Here is a 17,417-nt window from a genome sequence, read left to right as displayed (position 1 = left end):
ATATATATATATATTTATATATATACGTGTAAATATATATAATATGTGAATACATGTAATATGTGCATAAAGTATGTACAGATATATGTGGAGTTTTTGCTATATCAAATTTATGCAGCTTATATATTTTACTATAGTAACATTTTAACTTTTGCAAGAGTGATATATTGGATATTGTGTGTGAAATTATTGTGTTTGATTAACTCTTATCTCATAATTCGATTGTACAAATTAATATATTTTCTCTATATACTGGGTGGAGGAAAAGTTCTGCGGTATTTTGTTAGTTCAAAATTATATATACAATATCTTCGTTAAAAATGATCAAAATTTAAATTTAAAGAAGAGATTTTAAAGCATGAAATCTCTACTTTCGAATGATTATTACATTTTTTGAATTTATGTGAATTTGATAATTTTTATATATAGAAAATAACGAGCTGACAAAAAAGAAAAAATTTTTTTTCACTTTGTGGGTCTGTCACGTGCCAAAAAAAATTTGCGAAAATTTTCGGTTACCTATATCGTGGAAGTTTGAAGTTTTCCTTACAAAATCATTTTTTTTAAATGTTTCTACGATTTTTTATTCTTGAGTTATTCGCGAGTTAAGTAAAAAGGAGCATTCTGACTTTGATTGCTCATTACTCCATTAAAAATCATTGTACTGTAATTAAAAGGAAAACAGATTCTTAAAGCTGAAACGTGTTCTATCGAATAGTATCGAATGCTAATTTTTTAAATGTAAAATATATAGAAATTTGAGTTAAAAATGTGATATTACTATCTTTATGACCATTGCGCAATGGAAAAAAGGACAGTAATATCACAAGCTCAAATGTACATATATTTTATTTTTTTAAAAATTGGCAATTACATCACCTGATGATAGAGCAACATTTCAACTTTAAGAATCTGTTTTATTAATTACGGTTCGATGATTTTTAACGGAGTTATGAGCAATCAAAATCAGAATGCTCTTTCATTTAATCCGCGTGTAACTTGGTAACAAAAAGTCGTAGAAACATTTCTTAAAAATGAATTTTAGGAAAAACTTTAAGCTCTCACGTCAGATAGTCGAAAACAGTTCGCAACAAATATATTCTGTATATAATTTTGAGTTAACAAAATTCCGCAGAACTTTTTCTCCAACCCAATATTTGTAATGTATTTGTGAATACTGAGGAGAAGACTGAAGAAAAAATGCGTTTTTAGGCTTCTGATACTTAATACGTTTCTATATCTGAGAAGTAAAGAGTATAAGAAATTGTTACCTGATTAATTTATTTTTAAGACAGTATTGACATTATTGTATTTAGAACAATAATGAGATAATATAGTATGTTAATGAAAGTGTGATTTATAAGCACAGTGAAATTTTTACTCTATATAAAATTTTTTGTATTTTTTTATGTATTTAATTTTGTTATAGATCTGTTTGAGCACGAGTGTAGCATGGTGGACAGCGCGTAAGTCTACCATGCTAGAGGGGGGGGACTCGGGTTCGATCCCCGATAGATCAAGAAATTTTCATGCGCTCGTTGCTCCTCTTCGGTGGTCTGGCAAACCATCAAGAGTATCTATTGCCAAGAAAACCTCTTGAACTGCCGTTCGGAACGGACGTTAAATTGTAGGTCCCGTATGTTTGTGTACAACTTGCGTGCGCATCACAGGCATACGTACGAAAGGTAGGGTAACTGTCCCTATTAATGTCCCTTTTAGCCAATTTGATGATTACTGCATTAATTATTAAATATTGTAGCTTTAATTTTATCTGCTTGCAATCACCCATACACCACTGATTATTGCGGAAAATTTTCAGAAATGTTTCAACCTTTTACATCTCATGTGCAACATTCTGAAAGGATTCTGCATGATGTCATATGAAACATTTTAACAGAAATGTTCCTAAAATCTATCACAATAAATTGAAAGACATATTTAAACAGAACAAAAAATCATTATGATGTTAAAATAGCTCCAAAATAACCACAAAAATTTCGGACCGACAAGCACGCAATTTTATCTCCAGCAATATAAATAGTTATATTTACATGCTGGAAAACTGAATACTTATATATTAATGAATACTTATCGAACAATTATTTATTAATAATGAATTTCTTTTTATACATATAGAAATTCAATTTCGATAATCTTGTATTTAACGTATATGTGCAGATGAACAATAATGCATCCCAATAATTCTGATTGGTTGATTCCCACTCTATTACTTTTCCGAGATTCCGTTTTCCGAAATCCGACCGTCATGGGACAGCACCCTAACACTAATCGGGGTTTGTGAAAGAGGCCCTTAAGGCCATCATACGTAAAAAAAAATTTAGTTGTAATTGTAAGTCCGTAAGTAAATCGGCCAATCACAGTCGAGCGTTTTAAAACGCGAGATCGTAATTTTGATTGTGATTGGTTGATTTGCTTGCGATCTTACGACTAAAATTTTTGTACGTGTGATGGCCTTTACACATACAGAGTATGTTTATACAAACTCACGTTTTCACTAACACATCGCACGGTTCCAAACATTGGCGTTGACCAATCCCGAGGCGAATCGTTCATGTCTAGAAACCCTCTAATCAGAGTCGCGACATCAAAACAGCCACTTTTAATTGGTCCGCCATTTTTTTATCAATTCCTACCTACATTCAAATACCTATATTTGTGTCACTTTTTAATTTAAACAATACAACGAATTTATAAGGAATTAATGAATAAATTTCTTATATTATATGTTGAAAAATACAAATGTTACTTAATCTCGCAGAGAAACGAACTGTTTTTTGGTGTCCAATTTATTGTCCCAACATTTTTTGCCCACAAAGCACGACGTTCACTATCTCTAGGAAACACTTTGGCCTGTATTCAGAACACGCTTTTATCAAATAATAGCGCGCTTTTATCTCTGAAATTCCATAATATGCGTGACGTAAAGTATAGTATGTTAGTGCTTACAACATCGTTGTAAGCACATTCTGAATATGAGCCCTAATGTATATTTTATCAAATAGCACAATAAAATGCATTGAGGCTTTCGCGGTTTAATTCGTTTCTATATTTTTATTAAACGTACATCTTTATGTCGATTTCTGTACAACGGCTTTGAAGTGCACTGAGTGTGCACGAGCTGCCAGTGGAAGATGCTATTATAGACTACGGCCCATATCCAGAACGCGCTTACAACGATGTTAGCGCGCTAACATCAGGACAATTTTCGCCCATTTTTACAAGTGTTTTAAAGCGATCTCATCATTTAGATTTATCCAAATTGTCTTTATTTACAAATGGCATGCAACATAAATTAACGTGTCATTCTTCACTTCTGACGTCACGGTTCCAACATGGCCTCGGCGACTACTTAGGAGCCTTAAGCTAATTGTTTAAGTCAATATTACATAAATTATCATCTCAATTATCCTTATTTCAATGTATGTACACTCATAACACAATGTTCTCAGCTCCGATATAGGGCATATTAATAAGGACAAGCTTAAAATCTTGCAGTACGTATTACTGGATTCACATAAATTCCTCATATCTTTTGAAAAATGTTTAAAATACTTTAATAGTTATAAAATAAAATATTATCTTTGGTAACGTATACATTAATAATTTTTAACTTAACAAAAAAAAATATTTTTTTCTTATTTATTCGTGCTAGTTTTCTTTATGGCTTATTGAAATATAAAAGCACATTAATAGGGACAGACAATAATAGAAAGTTACCTTAGGCTTTGTACCGACTTTGGAATGTTGCGCTATCGAATGAGATTTGTTTGTTTTTTATACCAAGAGACCAAGACTGCGTTTCGTTATTCACTGTCAGTACTGACAATATGACGTCATAAAGTAGTACTGCAGAAGCGTTTTGAAATTACTAATAGTACTTTTATGACGTTACAACGTTGCATAACGAAACGGATTTAGTAGTACTTGGTAGGACTGTGTAGAAATAAATAATTTTTTAAATTTTGATAAAATTTGGAATTATTAATTATATTCATATCTTTGCGTGCTTTTTCTGCATCTACTTTATTCATTAATATGTCATAACTTTTTGATATTATTCATTTCGACATTTAAAAAACAAATTTTTTCCTGATTTCCCATTTCGTTGAATTTCGCCATCTTTTTACTGCGATTACCTGACCTCGCCAGTCGCAGTAATAGAAATAGGAAGTGACGCAAAAATTTATAACGTCATATAAACGCAAAAGTATATTGGAAGTTTACTGCGATATATTTTGGAATGGCATGTGCAATCCTGCCAGTACTGACAGTGAATAATGAAACGCAGCCTAAGATTGACGATTTTTTTAAATATGCGCCAATATCTACATCATACAGATACACACGCTCATCCTTCTCTCATACAGTACACACGCACACGCACATACAGAGAGAGAGAGGGGGGGGAGAGAGAGAGAGAGAGAGAGAGAGAGAGAGAGAGAGAGAACACGTACCTGTCAATATCAATCTATGCTAATTGCGAATAGTATCTATATATACACAAAATTTCATAATTTAATTATTAAGATATATTGTAATAATGATGAGAGAAAATAATAATTTTAATATATTTATATAGCTATTTATATATATTATACATATATATGTATGTGTGTTTGTATGTATTTGTACATGTTATACTTTATTACTTTTAGAATATACTTAAGTATAATATAATATTGTCATAAAATTTCTTTATACATTATGTTATTTCATTAACAGCGATTTATTAAATTATGTGTGCATTTAATTATATACAATATTTAATATTTTATATCAGATCAAGTATACATCAAATATACATAAGATTTATTTCTATTTTAATGACTTTATTACATAAAAAATTATATATATGTGTATGTATGTATGTTTGCATATATATGTATATATATAACATACACATATGTATAATATGTGTACGTATGTATGTATAAGTCTTTTTATATAAATTAATCTCGATACCGTTGTATGTGCAATATAATGTTTTATTTAAGAATTGTACTGTAGAGTAAGAGCGTTCTTTGTTTATTCACTAAAATTACAATATTGTTAAATATATAATTAATGTAAAATGCATGTATGTAATTTACAGTGTTTTGTGTATATATATATGTGTGTATATATATTTTATATATATGTATTATATATATACATATAACATGCATATTGTGAAATGTAATTTAAAAGTGGAACAAGAAGAGAGAAGTAAGGAAGAATATCGAGGACCATCATGGAGAGAAGCAAGCCAGCTGATTGACACGTCTGCATGGTTTCTGAATCAGGTGAATTCAGGGCCAAATCAACATTTGTAATGAAAAAAAAAAAGCTTATTTCCATTCATTTTCGATATCAGATTCGGGACATGTTATTAAAAATGTATCATGTCATAATATAAATAAATCAAACATAAAAAGTGACCAAAAAAAGATCGTTTTTCCGCCCGTTTTTTGGCCCTCAATTTTTAGACTGAACTATGTGCCAAATGATACCCTACAATTACATATCAATTACGAGGAAGTTTCAGGTTGAGGTGACAATTGTTGTCATAGCTGGAGGGGGGATCACGTATCACGTCTATGCGAAAATTCGGTTTTTTTACATTCACATTCAAATGGATTTACAAAATCACCAGAATAAGTATGATGTTCAATTGATCTTGCCTTCATCGGCTTGATCAGGAATGGCGCACTTGCACACAGCTCAATTGCACACACCACTCACATCGACCGGTTTCTAGTAATTTTTAACTGCTTTACTAATGAGATTGTAGGTTTGTTCACGTCGCAAGCTCCAACATGCTTCAACATGCTCCTACCATAGTCCCTTCTCATTCTACCAAGCGCGTTGGAGTGAGTAGGAGCTATGGTAGGAGCATATTGGAACATGTTGGAGCATGCGACGCGAACAAACCTTGTATTATTTTAAATTAGTCAATTAGCGATGTGGGCAATTGATATACACCCGGCTGGATCAACCTTTTTAAAATACCGAACCTCGTAGACATGATAATTCGATAATGGACTTCGATTTCATCCCTCCCAGTTTTGATAATAATTGTCACCACAATCTCAAACTTCTCTGTAATTAATGTCTCAATATAAGGTAAAATTTGGCACACAGTTCAGTTCCAGAATTGAGAATCCAAAAAACGGGCGATTTTTTCGATCACTGTTTCAAAAGGCTGCAGTCTGACAATTTCTTAATTTTTATATCTAATTTATATATAATTATTTGAATATTCACTTAATTGTAGGCATAAAAATACATATTTTTCACCATATTTTAAAGCAGCTCAAAGTTACAAATGTTGCTTTCTGTACTTCATAATTCTATAATTTTAGTTAATGATCTTAACAACGTATCGGCAAGAGGTGATTGTGATTACGTTCTTTCAGCTTGTATATGGAGATCAAAAAGGTGCAACAATTTTATTAAAAAATTAACATATTTTTGTCTTAATTATTTGAATTTTTATTAAATAGGTGTCTTCCATACACCACAGATGTGGCAAATAAACCTCGGAATTGACGGAAGAATGGAAGAAAATTTAAGGGACAAACTATTCTCTGAGTTTCTTTTTTTCTCTAAGAGTATCTTAACACGATTAATTTTTTCGATATACTTTGACATTAAATAAATTCGTTACTAACAACTATTCTACGCAACAGCGTTCTTCGCGCGCTGTGTCAATTCTATAAAAAGGCATTATATATTAAATAAAAAAGGAAAAAAAGAGAAGGCTTAAGGATATCTAATATTTAGCAGGATGATACTAATGTATCAAGTACTGTACTGACTTTCTGTCAACAGATATTCCGGACCTCAGCCGCCGCAGCGTTTTAACAGTCCTCTGAGGGATTCTTCATCACATAAACGATTCGATGACGTAGCACCGCCTGGTACCGAGGGCTACTACGAGCTTTCGCCACCGGGTGTCGAACATTCCGAGAGACCATCGAGGGACGATCGCGAGAGGCAGCGCTCCCTGAGGGATCAAGAAGATCGGGAGCATTCATCCAAGGATCGTGATAATGATGAACGTGATAGATTGAGGGACGAGAGGTAATATTGTTGGACATTGTATCGAATCTGAGATGATTGCTCTTTAACCCTCAATTCAATAACCCGGGTACTCATACATATTTCTTCTTAGAAAGATGGAAAAGAGAGATGTCTTATGGTAAATTTGAATAGATAAAAGGACAATAGATTATAAATATTATAAATATGTTTGAAATAATGAAAATACTTTATTTAAACTGAGTTTTTAATTATTTTGAACTCAAACCTAACATTTTGTGACAGTTTGACAGTATTCGTCACAGACCGGCCTATCGCAGTCGGCACAAAGCTTTCCTAGTCTTTCGACGTTTTCGAATTTCTTTGCTACTACATATATAGCAAACACCAATAACTTTTTCCTATCTGTTGGATTCCTTACTGCAGTTACAGAAGTGGAAGCAACACAACTAACAATTCTCAATACAACTAACAATTTTTCATACATATTATGTACTCTTACCTCTTGAACTGTTTTGTTAATAACACCATTTCAATTATATTTGTTGCCACAAATATATGATGCGAACACAGCACAGAAATGAGCTATATCGCTAGTATGTTGCACTCGTTGCGCTCGAGCGCACCAATTCTCGTAACGCAGGGACGTTCTCAAGTCAACAGACGTTATGAGACTGAGTTGCGTACATTCAAATTTACTTCTGCGCACAATAAGAGGCCTAAACATTATTCAAAGACGCGGGAAGCTAAATCGAAGGATCGAGAACGGATCTAAAGACATACAACGAAGAAATTTCACAATGGATACCCGGGTATCCCGGTTATTGAGATTACGTGTAACTTTTGGTTATTGAAGTGAGGGTTAATTAAAGAACATTAAGGCTCCTGAGTAGTAATCACAGTCATATTGAATCGTGACGTCAGAAGCGAGAAGTGACACGTTAATTTTTATTACGTGCCATTTATAAATAAAGACAATTTGGATAAAACAAAATGATGAGATTGCTTTAAGACATTTGTAAAAATGGACGAAAACTATGCTTATCCCCTCTGACAATCATTTATGTCAAGGGGATAAGATAATCGTAAAAAGTGATAAAAGGTACATGAAGTACTTTTATTCAACGTGCATATGTGTAGCTTATTTTCACTTACACATGCTTTTTATCACTGTACGATTATTTACTGACTGTCAAGGGGGATAAGCATAGTTTTCGTCCATTTTTACAAATGTCTTAAAGCAATCTCATCATTTTGTTTTATCCAAATTGTTTTTATTTATAAATGGCACGTAATAAAAAATAACGTATCATTTCTTGCTTCTGGTGTCACGATTCAATATGGCTGTGGTGACTACTCAGGAACCTTAAGCTTTCTCTTGAATCAATATAAGAAAAATTCAAGGCTCGAAATAAATCAAATGAAATTAATAGCCTTTACAAGCCTTACAGCCTCTGCTCGTTAATCCTTGTTTTTAAAGTTCTGCAAGTTTACCCCACATAAGTCGCATTACATTCCATGTAATCGATTTTATAAACTACATTAGTACGCGACAATATAGGAAGCTTATCCTTCAGAATCTTAATAATCTTACTTAGCTTGTCGATGCCAATATACTTTGGGAGTTGTTGGGTCTCCATGTTGGATCCGCCATGTTAGATCTTTGGAATGATCCCAAATTTTCACGCACTCCTAACACTCTAATAATTTGAAGATTGGGGTTTCAAACGGTGTACAAAATAAAAAAGGATACAAAAATTAGCGATTTTTCGAGTATAGTGCACCATATTGGATTCGCCATTTTGAAAGCAGTGAATGTAAAAGGTATAAACCTCAAAATCAAAGATCTGTGGATATAGATTTAAGTCCAAGTTGGACATAACTCAAATTTGATGAGGTTATACGAAAAAACACCAAATTTTCAAGATTTTATCAATTCGGTCGCCATTTTGGATCCGCCATGATGGATTTAAAAAATTTCACCATGGGATCTCAAAGTACAACTATTTTGACCACTGATGGTGTACTTGTCGAAAATTAGAAAAATTATTATCAGTTCGAAAACAACCTTTAAAGAAAGAAAGTCGACCATTTTTTCGTTATTTTTCTTGTTCCGACTGCCATATTTAATTTCCACATGGTCGAAATGAAATTCTGACGACGCCATCGTGAAGAGCGACCCTCAAAACCTTAGGATACCCCAAATTTCGTTAAAATATTTCATGTTTTAGTGTGTTAAATTTTTATCTTGAAATCAAGCAAAAAATTTTGTCCTGCGCGTTTAATGGGTTAACGTACTGAAGAGGATCTGAACAAAGAGTCGAAACGTATATTATATTGTCATTGTTTTAACGAATGAATTTATTTACACATCGTTATCTGCTCTCTTGAATCATTTTACATTTCATAAAAGAAATTATCGTGATCATATTACAAAGGACTATATTTGTAATGTATTGTATTTTGTGTTTCAAAGGGGTCGCGAACGTGAGGATCGTATACGCGAGAGGGATGACAGAGATCGCAGAATCATAAATAGAGATCGCGAAGATCGCGATAGGCAGGTCCCGCCTAGAGAACACGAGGATAGGATACGAGAAAAAGACGAACGCGACAGAAGAGAAAAGGAGAAGGAACGAGACGATAGACACATTCGCGATCGTCGAGATGACGACAGGCATATCGAGAAAAAAGATTATGACAAAGATCGGTATGTTCTGCATCAATTAAGTTAAAGAATCATTAAATTAGATTAAAGTTATTCAGCACGTTAGCAAGAGTCAATATGTATAATAGAAATTTTAACACATATTTATTATTTAAAATTGTATGCTAAAAGAAGACTTCGGTTAATTTACTAAAAAAGCTTTCAATTAATTTACTAATTTGTTGGAAATCTGATGTCATTTATATCTTTATCTATTATTGCAGTTATAGAGACGATCGAGATCGCCATCGGCAAGATGACAAGAATCGGCTGCGAGAGAAGGAGAGACGCGAACGCGAATACGAAACCGAGAAAGACAGAGATCGTCACGAACGATACGAGAGACGTTCGATGGAACGAAAAAAGAGTAGGAAAAGCTTAAGTCCATACTCGCAGAAATCTAGGGGCGATCCTAAAGATTTGTCTCCAGAACGAAATGCGAAGAAAAAAGAAAAGGACCATGAGGAAAAAGTAGAAGAGAAGAAGAAAGAGAAGAAGATAAAGGAAAAGAAGAAAAAGAAGGATAGTGATGAGAAAGAAAAAAAGAAGAAGAAGAAAAAGGACAAGAAATCCAATCAGAAAGAAGTAGCAAAGGACGATCTTACGATTAAAACGACAGAGGCGGACGATTTGCTAGTTGAGAGTAAAATAAATGACACTTCGTCTTCACCGCCCGACAAAACCGACTCTATAAAAGCGTGCAACGAGGAAGACAACATACAGAACAGGATCGAATGTATTTCCAACCAAGTGTCTATCGCGCCGATCAAAGAGGAATTCGAGGATAAATCTCTGGCGATGAATCCGGAACCGCCGGAATTCAACGAACCCAGTCCTGGTAGTGGTCGGTTAGATCGCACGGAATTTGGCACGAATCCACCAAATCCAAACTTCAAACCGATTCCGGAACTCAAATCGGACATGAAGCCGATCGATAGCCTCTACGGAGGATTGGATGACACAGAAATTAACACTGTGATCACGGAGAAGTATTCTTTACTTTCGGAACATTCGCAGACCGAGACAAAGGAAGCTACCATTATGTTGGCAACGGAGAAATCGCCGAAAAAAGATGAGTTTTTGGCACCGATACCCGAGTTATCCAAGTGGGAAAGGGATGATACGATCGAAAAACCCGATGATGATGACGACGACGATGACAACGTGAGTGGATCGCCGACGGAGAAAATACCGAGAGAGGATGAGCCAAAATCTATCAAGATGGTTACGTCAGAGGTACTGAAGCGTGCGGAAAACGCCATATTCCAAAAGGCAATTAATGCGATCCGACCGATCGAAATCAAAAAGATCAGCGAAAGCAGAAAGATACTGTATCAGAATCCTGAGCCTAAGGTGCTGGAGACAGTGGAGTCCGCATCTAATCGAGAGCCGCGAAAGAGCGTCAACGTGACGATTAACGTTGGTAGAAACGAGAGGAATGTCGAGATTACTGAGCCAGCGAAGAAAGCCAAGCTCGATCGTACCAAGTTTAAACCCGTACCAGAGACAGCTTACTCGCCGACTAGATTGTCCGCGAAGGAGAGACTCGGCGAGAAGATCGAAGACGGCAAGGAGAGAAAGGTTAGTCCTATAAAGGGATTCCTGGAGAGGCGTGACGCCAAGAACGAGAATCAGTCGAGAAGTCGATCACCCAGAAGAGAAAAGAGGCTCTCTCCTCCGCTTTTAGAGCGGCGCATAGAGTCTTCTTCGTTGGGCTTAACTACTACAAGCGGCGAACGAAAAGTGTTCTTAGAAGAGAGAAAACGTGACAACAAAGATAGAGGTGATCGGCCAAAGGAGAGGTCGGATTTCCGAGGTGACAGGCATGGAAGCGAGTTGAAATCCGACAGGGAGAGTAGAATTGATTGCAGAACGGATTTTCGTTCCAATAGAAGCGACATCAAAGGAGAACGCGTGGATAAAGATCACGATAAGGAACGAGATCGCGAACACAGAGGTAGGACACCATCCTCGACTTGCGTATTTAAGAGAACAGAAATATCCAAGATCGGCCTGTTGAAGTCGAAAGATGATGAAGAAGAGAAAAAACGTGACAAGAAGTCTCGGGAGGAAAAGAAGAGAAAGAAGGAGCATCGCAGTAGAAGTAAATCCAAGGAGCATAAAAAGCGCAAAGAGAAGAAACACAAGAAGGATAAGGACAAAAATCAGGAGAAGAAGCAAAAGCACAAGGAGAATGCGATCTCTAAGGATAAATCGGATGGTAACGAGATTAAAATCAGTTACGAGAATATTGAGCCGCCTTTAGAATCGTTGAAGAAACAAAGGAGAAATCCGAGACTGGTGTCTGATCGCAAGCGCAGCATACTCGACGAGGCGAGCTTCGAACCTGACTACTCAGCTTCGGATTCAGAATCCGATGGCGAGGAAGGAAAACCGTCATCTGCAAAGAAATTGAAGCTTGACGAAATAGAAGTGAACAAAGAGATCGAGATCAAATCTTTGAAGAAACGATCCAAATCAAGTAGCAGCGAGGACACTTCTAGCAGTTCCGATACTACGAGCTCTGATTCGGATAGCAGCGACGAGTCGCACAAGAAGAAAAAAAAGAAGCATAAGAAGCATAAAAAGAAGAAATCTGCCAAGAAGGATAGCAGTTCGGACTCGGACACTTACTCTGATTCGTCCGACAGTAGCAGCGACGAAGAGAAACATAAGAAGAAATCGAAAAAATCAAAGAGTAGAAGCAAACAGTCAAAGAAGAAGAAGAAATCCAAGCATAAATGACATCACTAGATATCTCTTTGATGTTCAATCAAAGAATCCACCTTATCTTACCTTAGAAAGAAACAATAAAGAAAAAAAGGCCAGAACTTTCTTTTTTCATATATAGTACTTTCAAATATCATGGAAATTGTAATAATTATTATTTCGTACTCGTTGCTATAAGCTCAATGTGTGACCGTTTTCTTAAATACACGTCATTTAGTAGTAGAGTATTTATCGAATGATTTATTTGTACAAGCGGTAAACATTGAGCAGGCAAAACAAATTAACGCGATTCAACGAGTAGAAAAACTAGAAATTGGGAATACCTACAATAGTTAAATTGTTCTAACATAAAAAAAAAAGAGGAAAAGAATAACATGATATAGCCTTTGCATAATTGTCATGTTCCGACTTGATATAATATTAAAAAGTACTGGTATGTAAGTTTATTATTATTATTATAAGCCATGTATACATTGTAGCCGACATAATTTTGTGGCAATTTTGTCAAAAAGCGATAAGTCTTTTAAGCAACTTATAATTATAAACTTATATTATATAATAAATATAAAAAAGCAATTTTATTTAAGATCTCTACTATCTATATATATACATATATTATATATTTCTTTCTCTTCCTTCCTCTTTCACAATTATATTGTACTTTCATAATTTAATGTCAATATGTAAGAAAAATCACGAAAAATAAAATAGTAAAATTCTTTTAACATATTCCTGTATCTTACATGATGAACACATAGAAATAAAAAAAAAGATGTTTACTTCGCGTTCATTGTGCTATATGTTACATTACATGATACAGCTTTGTTATTACTAACAAAGAGTTGCCATGTGTTACAGATGGAACTTGAGTACTGTGTTTGGTTTTTTTATTATTTATTGTAATAAATAATATAATCTGTATATCTAAGCTTGTGCATCTGTATATCTAAGCTTGTGCATGCTTTTATGTTTGTATATATAAGTGTGAGATTTGTAACATATATAAATATATAGGAAATGAATAAATAGTATTTAAAAATCGCAGTTGAATATACATGCTCGTGTAGATCTTATAAATAGGTATTTTTTAAATTGGTAAATGTTTGTATGAGACCACACAACAGCGGTAAATTTTTGCTCTTTCCGCTGTCTTTTACTCCTAAACCTTGTGCCAGAAGTTTACGATCCAAGCAATGTTTGGGAAGATCACATTCTGAAATAACGTCTTTTATTCAATCATATTATTTGATTTATACACGTAGAGATTCATTCGAGAAAAAAAATTGTATTATCTCACACTTGATATAGTCCGTTATATTCAAGCTAATTAGTATAATGATATACAATGATTGTATATGTATTCCATAAAATAATGTACCTGCGATAAATACAGTGGCGCTATACTTGTAACCCATCCAATCCAGATATTCTCGGACAAGTTCATTGAGAAAAACAATATCGTGTGAAGGTTTGACAGTATTCGATTTGTTCTCCTTGCTAGAATAATCGAGCAGTTTTATTACTTCTGTACGCATTTCCGCTTTTATTCGATCAAGATTTCCATCGGTCTTTAGTGATTCTCGTACAGCTACAAATTCAAAATGTAAGAAAAGGTATTGTCTTTTATATTTCATAGGTAGACAATAAATGCTAATAAGAGAATCTTTAATCAGATATCAAATAGCATATTATGATACAATAAATGGATAGAAAGTGTGTAAGCGATAAAAGAACAAAAATATAAAAATATTTTCTATACAAAATAATACAAAGTATTGTTGCTCGAATTATATTGTTTACTGTCGTGATACGAAATATAGAGATGATGGATTTATACATGTCAAATAATTCCACAATTTTCTAGACTGTAAAATATTTATAAACATACAATATTTACATGATTAAATACCATTTATCAAATCTTTTTCTGTTGCCATTTCACGTTTGTCTCAATTAATATTTTTCGGAAATCCAAAATCTAAACAAGTTACATACAACGACACATTCACGGTTTAAAACTTTTGACTGCTTTTGACAGCTTTTGACAATTCTTGCCGAATCATGCATTAACTAATGATGCGATTTCCAACCCGCTTACCCGCTTGCAGATCAGCGCCACCGGTCGGCGGCCCTTTTTTGAGTGGAAGGAGAAAATTTTCGTATCCCCTTTATCGGGGATGCCCAAAAGACGTCCCATTGGTGTAAGGCCCTGCGCACAATAGAGGAAATATTAGGAACAGGAATAGATATTAAGATTTTAACCTATCAGGTACCAGTTACACCGGAATACACGGTTTCTGATAGGTTGAAATCTTAACATCTTTTCCTGTTCCTAATATTTCCTCCATTGTGCGCAGGGCCTAATAAAGAAAAGGTGTGCTCGTGAGATACACCAAATTTTGACGCGTTATTTCTGCGCATATATGGCGCATGTATTGGAACAAGTTGCCCTCCATATTGGAAAATTATAACAAAGAAAACAAAGAGACTGACGCATCACTTGTAATGGCTGCGTTCAGCAGACTCAACAGTTTTGCAACCGTTTTATGATTGTCTGCTGAGATAGGACCATTCTTCTAGATCTAAAAGTATGATCCAATTAGCGCGAAGGAAACTTACAACAGTTGCAAAACAAACGTTCTGCTGAACGCACCCATTATGTTTTTGTAAAAAAATGGTGGCATGCAGCGTTAAGAGGTGTAAAAATTGCAGTGAAAATGCGAAAGTAAAAAAATAAAGTTTTTTTCGTTTCCAAAAGATAGTGACATTGCGGCAAAGTGGATGAAAGCTTGTGGCAAGGAGATTAACCTCAAAAGTAGTAGATATATAAATTAAATGTTATTATTTACAAATTTATTTGTTTTTTTCCAATAAATTCTGATAAAGCACTTTATTTATATATCTTTACCCTTTTCATATATATATAAATAATTTAATAATATTATTATTAACTAGGAGGGATTTATAATAATTATTATTAAATTATTATTAATAATAATTGATAATAAAAAGTCACAATAGTAGTGCTCAACAAAATAAAGTCATTAATTGTCATTTCCTTATTTAAACTATACCACATTTTGAGTATCTCAGAAAAAACGCTGATTGGCTGATATATTAATATGGCCGGTCACTTGTTCCACCATCCTTATTGGTTAATCATCTTCTTGCGCAACAGCACACCTCTTCTTTATTACACCATGCACCACTAACATGTAATGTAGTGCTTCAGCTTCTCTCGTATGATTCGATGAACGCTCCGTCTATTTTATACGTCTGTGTACAGAATATAAAAACGCTGTTCGAAATTGAAATTATTTTTATTGGGACCGAGTCATATAAATACCAAAAACAAAATATATACGCATTCCTATAATAAAAATAAATTAATAAGTAATGGCTGATGAAGATTTCGACGGAGACGAGTAAGTTATCAAGAATTGTTTGAGGTGTAATATAAGTTACTTGCATCACATTCTTTAATCAAATAGTCAAACTTGTTTCTTTTTTTTATTACAGTTACTATTTATCGTAAATTAGAATACTAGAAAATATTTGGATAATCATTGAGAATACACTCCCCTACGAAAATCTTAATAAAAATATACTCATTCGACGCGTTTTCACTCAAAACGAAAGAATCTGGCAGAAAAACGCGGCGGTCGGCCTCGTGAATCGAGTTATTATGTGTTAAGCTGATTTTACAATGAGTCGATAGTTCTGAATTTTATCGGTGAATCGGTGAAGTTGGCCAACAGCCACCTTGTACGATTACCGATTTTGTAAGACTACCGATTTTCTTAAGATTTACCAAATTCGACTTTATTCCTTCCCATTAGTCGAATTAAACGACTCGCTGTACAACTAACAACTAGTAGATGCGAAAAATCGTAGTCACTTATTTAGGTTAAAATTGGTAAGACTAAGATTTTCGACTACGGATTCATTGTAGAATCAGCTTTAAAGTTGGAGATATTAGAGGTTAAGATATCTGTAAGTGAATTTGTGTTTTTAAAGCAGTGAATTTGTGTTTGTAAACCAGAGAAATTGGTTTTTGAAGCAGTGAATTTGTGTAATTCAAGCAGAACGTATACATAGCGTTGCATTGAGTCGGGATGACAGATATCGTAACTTCTAAAGTCTTCAATTTTAACGCTTAATAACTCGATTCACGAGGCCAACCGTCGCTTTTTTTGCCAGATTCTTTCGTTTTTAGTGAAAATCTGTCGAATGAGTATATTTTTATTAAGATTTTAGGTGGGAGGGGGGGGAGGCTATTATAAATAATTACCAAAATTTGATGACTAAATACAATTTATATAGGCAAATTACTTGTTTGTGATTAATGTAAGCTAATTTAATTGTATCTTGTAGAGTTGCAGATGATTTTGATGATGTAGATGACGAGGACAACATTGAGTTAGAGCCTCAGGAAGATGATGGTGAAAACATTGAATTGTTGAATGCTAATGAAGCTACTGGTGGTGTCCAAAGATCAAAGAGAATAACGACGAGATATATGACTAAGTATATAGTTTATAATATATAATGTGTGTGCGTGTGTGTGTAAACGTACAGATGTGTACACACACACACACACACACACACACACACACACACAAGTAACTTCTCAAATATTATATAATTGATATTTTAGATACGAAAGGGCAAGAGTTCTTGGCACAAGAGCATTACAGATAGCAATGTGTGCTCCTGTGATGGTAGAATTAGAAGGCGAGACAGATCCGTTGCAAATTGCTATGAAGGAATTAAAGCAACGAAAAATTCCTATAATTATACGCCGCTACCTGCCTGATAATAGTTATGAAGATTGGGGTATCGATGAACTAATTATAATAGATCATTAATCTCGACCTCAAAGCAAATTGTATTGTTTCTTGATAACTATATTTATTATTGGTATAGTAAATGGCATTTT

The 17,417-nt window shown here is 34.1% G+C and overlaps 3 protein-coding genes across 6 annotated transcripts in view; 2 read left to right on the top strand and 1 right to left on the bottom strand.

Moving 5' to 3' along the window:
- Positions 1-12,848, top strand: part of LOC108721763 (something that sticks like glue) — a 29,886-nt gene extending 17,038 nt beyond the window's left edge. For 3 of the 4 annotated variants that reach the window (XM_018446503.1, XM_018446501.1, XM_018446502.1), the window contains 3 exons: positions 6,832-7,083; positions 9,518-9,751; positions 9,973-12,493. In XM_018446503.1, coding sequence (XP_018302005.1) covers positions 6,832-7,083; positions 9,518-9,751; positions 9,973-12,493 — 3,007 coding nt within the window. Of the gene's footprint in view, positions 1-6,831; positions 7,084-9,517; positions 9,752-9,972 lie in introns of all 4 variants that reach the window. The other variant, XM_018446504.1, reaches the window with a different exon arrangement.
- A 367-nt stretch (positions 12,849-13,215) lies between these two features.
- On the bottom strand, positions 13,216-14,529 carry LOC108721740 (lisH domain-containing protein FOPNL). Its single transcript, XM_018446436.1, has 3 exons — positions 14,388-14,529; positions 13,857-14,066; positions 13,216-13,691 (listed from the first exon to the last, which is right to left on the bottom strand). The coding sequence occupies exons 1-3, from the start codon at positions 14,413-14,415 to the stop codon at positions 13,549-13,551; spliced, it is 381 nt and encodes a 126-aa protein (XP_018301938.1). The 5' UTR covers positions 14,416-14,529; the 3' UTR covers positions 13,216-13,548.
- A 1,191-nt stretch (positions 14,530-15,720) lies between these two features.
- RpII18 (RNA polymerase II subunit RpII18) lies at positions 15,721-17,417 on the top strand. The gene is made up of 3 exons (XM_018446428.1): positions 15,721-15,903; positions 16,853-17,005; positions 17,136-17,417. The coding sequence occupies exons 1-3, from the start codon at positions 15,875-15,877 to the stop codon at positions 17,344-17,346; spliced, it is 393 nt and encodes a 130-aa protein (XP_018301930.1). The 5' UTR covers positions 15,721-15,874; the 3' UTR covers positions 17,347-17,417.

The sequence above is a fragment of the Mycetomoellerius zeteki genome, unplaced genomic scaffold (genome assembly GCF_001594055.1).
Source record: "Mycetomoellerius zeteki isolate Tzet28-1 unplaced genomic scaffold, Tzet1.0 scaffold182, whole genome shotgun sequence".
Classification (NCBI taxonomy): domain Eukaryota; kingdom Metazoa; phylum Arthropoda; class Insecta; order Hymenoptera; family Formicidae; genus Mycetomoellerius; species Mycetomoellerius zeteki.
This window is presented reverse-complemented; position numbering and strand designations above follow the sequence as displayed.

Coding starts and splice junctions, on each gene's coding strand:
- LOC108721740 (XM_018446436.1), bottom strand. CDS start 14,415: ATGGCAACAGAAAAAGATTTGATAAATG. Junction 14,067..14,387: donor AGAAAAAGATTTGATAAATG/GTATTTAATCAT, acceptor TTGAATTTGTAG/CTGTACGAGAATCACTAAAG. Junction 13,692..13,856: donor CGCCACTGTATTTATCGCAG/GTACATTATTTT, acceptor ACGTTATTTCAG/AATGTGATCTTCCCAAACAT.
- RpII18 (XM_018446428.1), top strand. CDS start 15,875: ATGGCTGATGAAGATTTCGACGGAGACGA. Junction 15,904..16,852: donor GAAGATTTCGACGGAGACGA/GTAAGTTATCAA, acceptor TGTATCTTGTAG/AGTTGCAGATGATTTTGATG. Junction 17,006..17,135: donor ACGACGAGATATATGACTAA/GTATATAGTTTA, acceptor TTGATATTTTAG/ATACGAAAGGGCAAGAGTTC.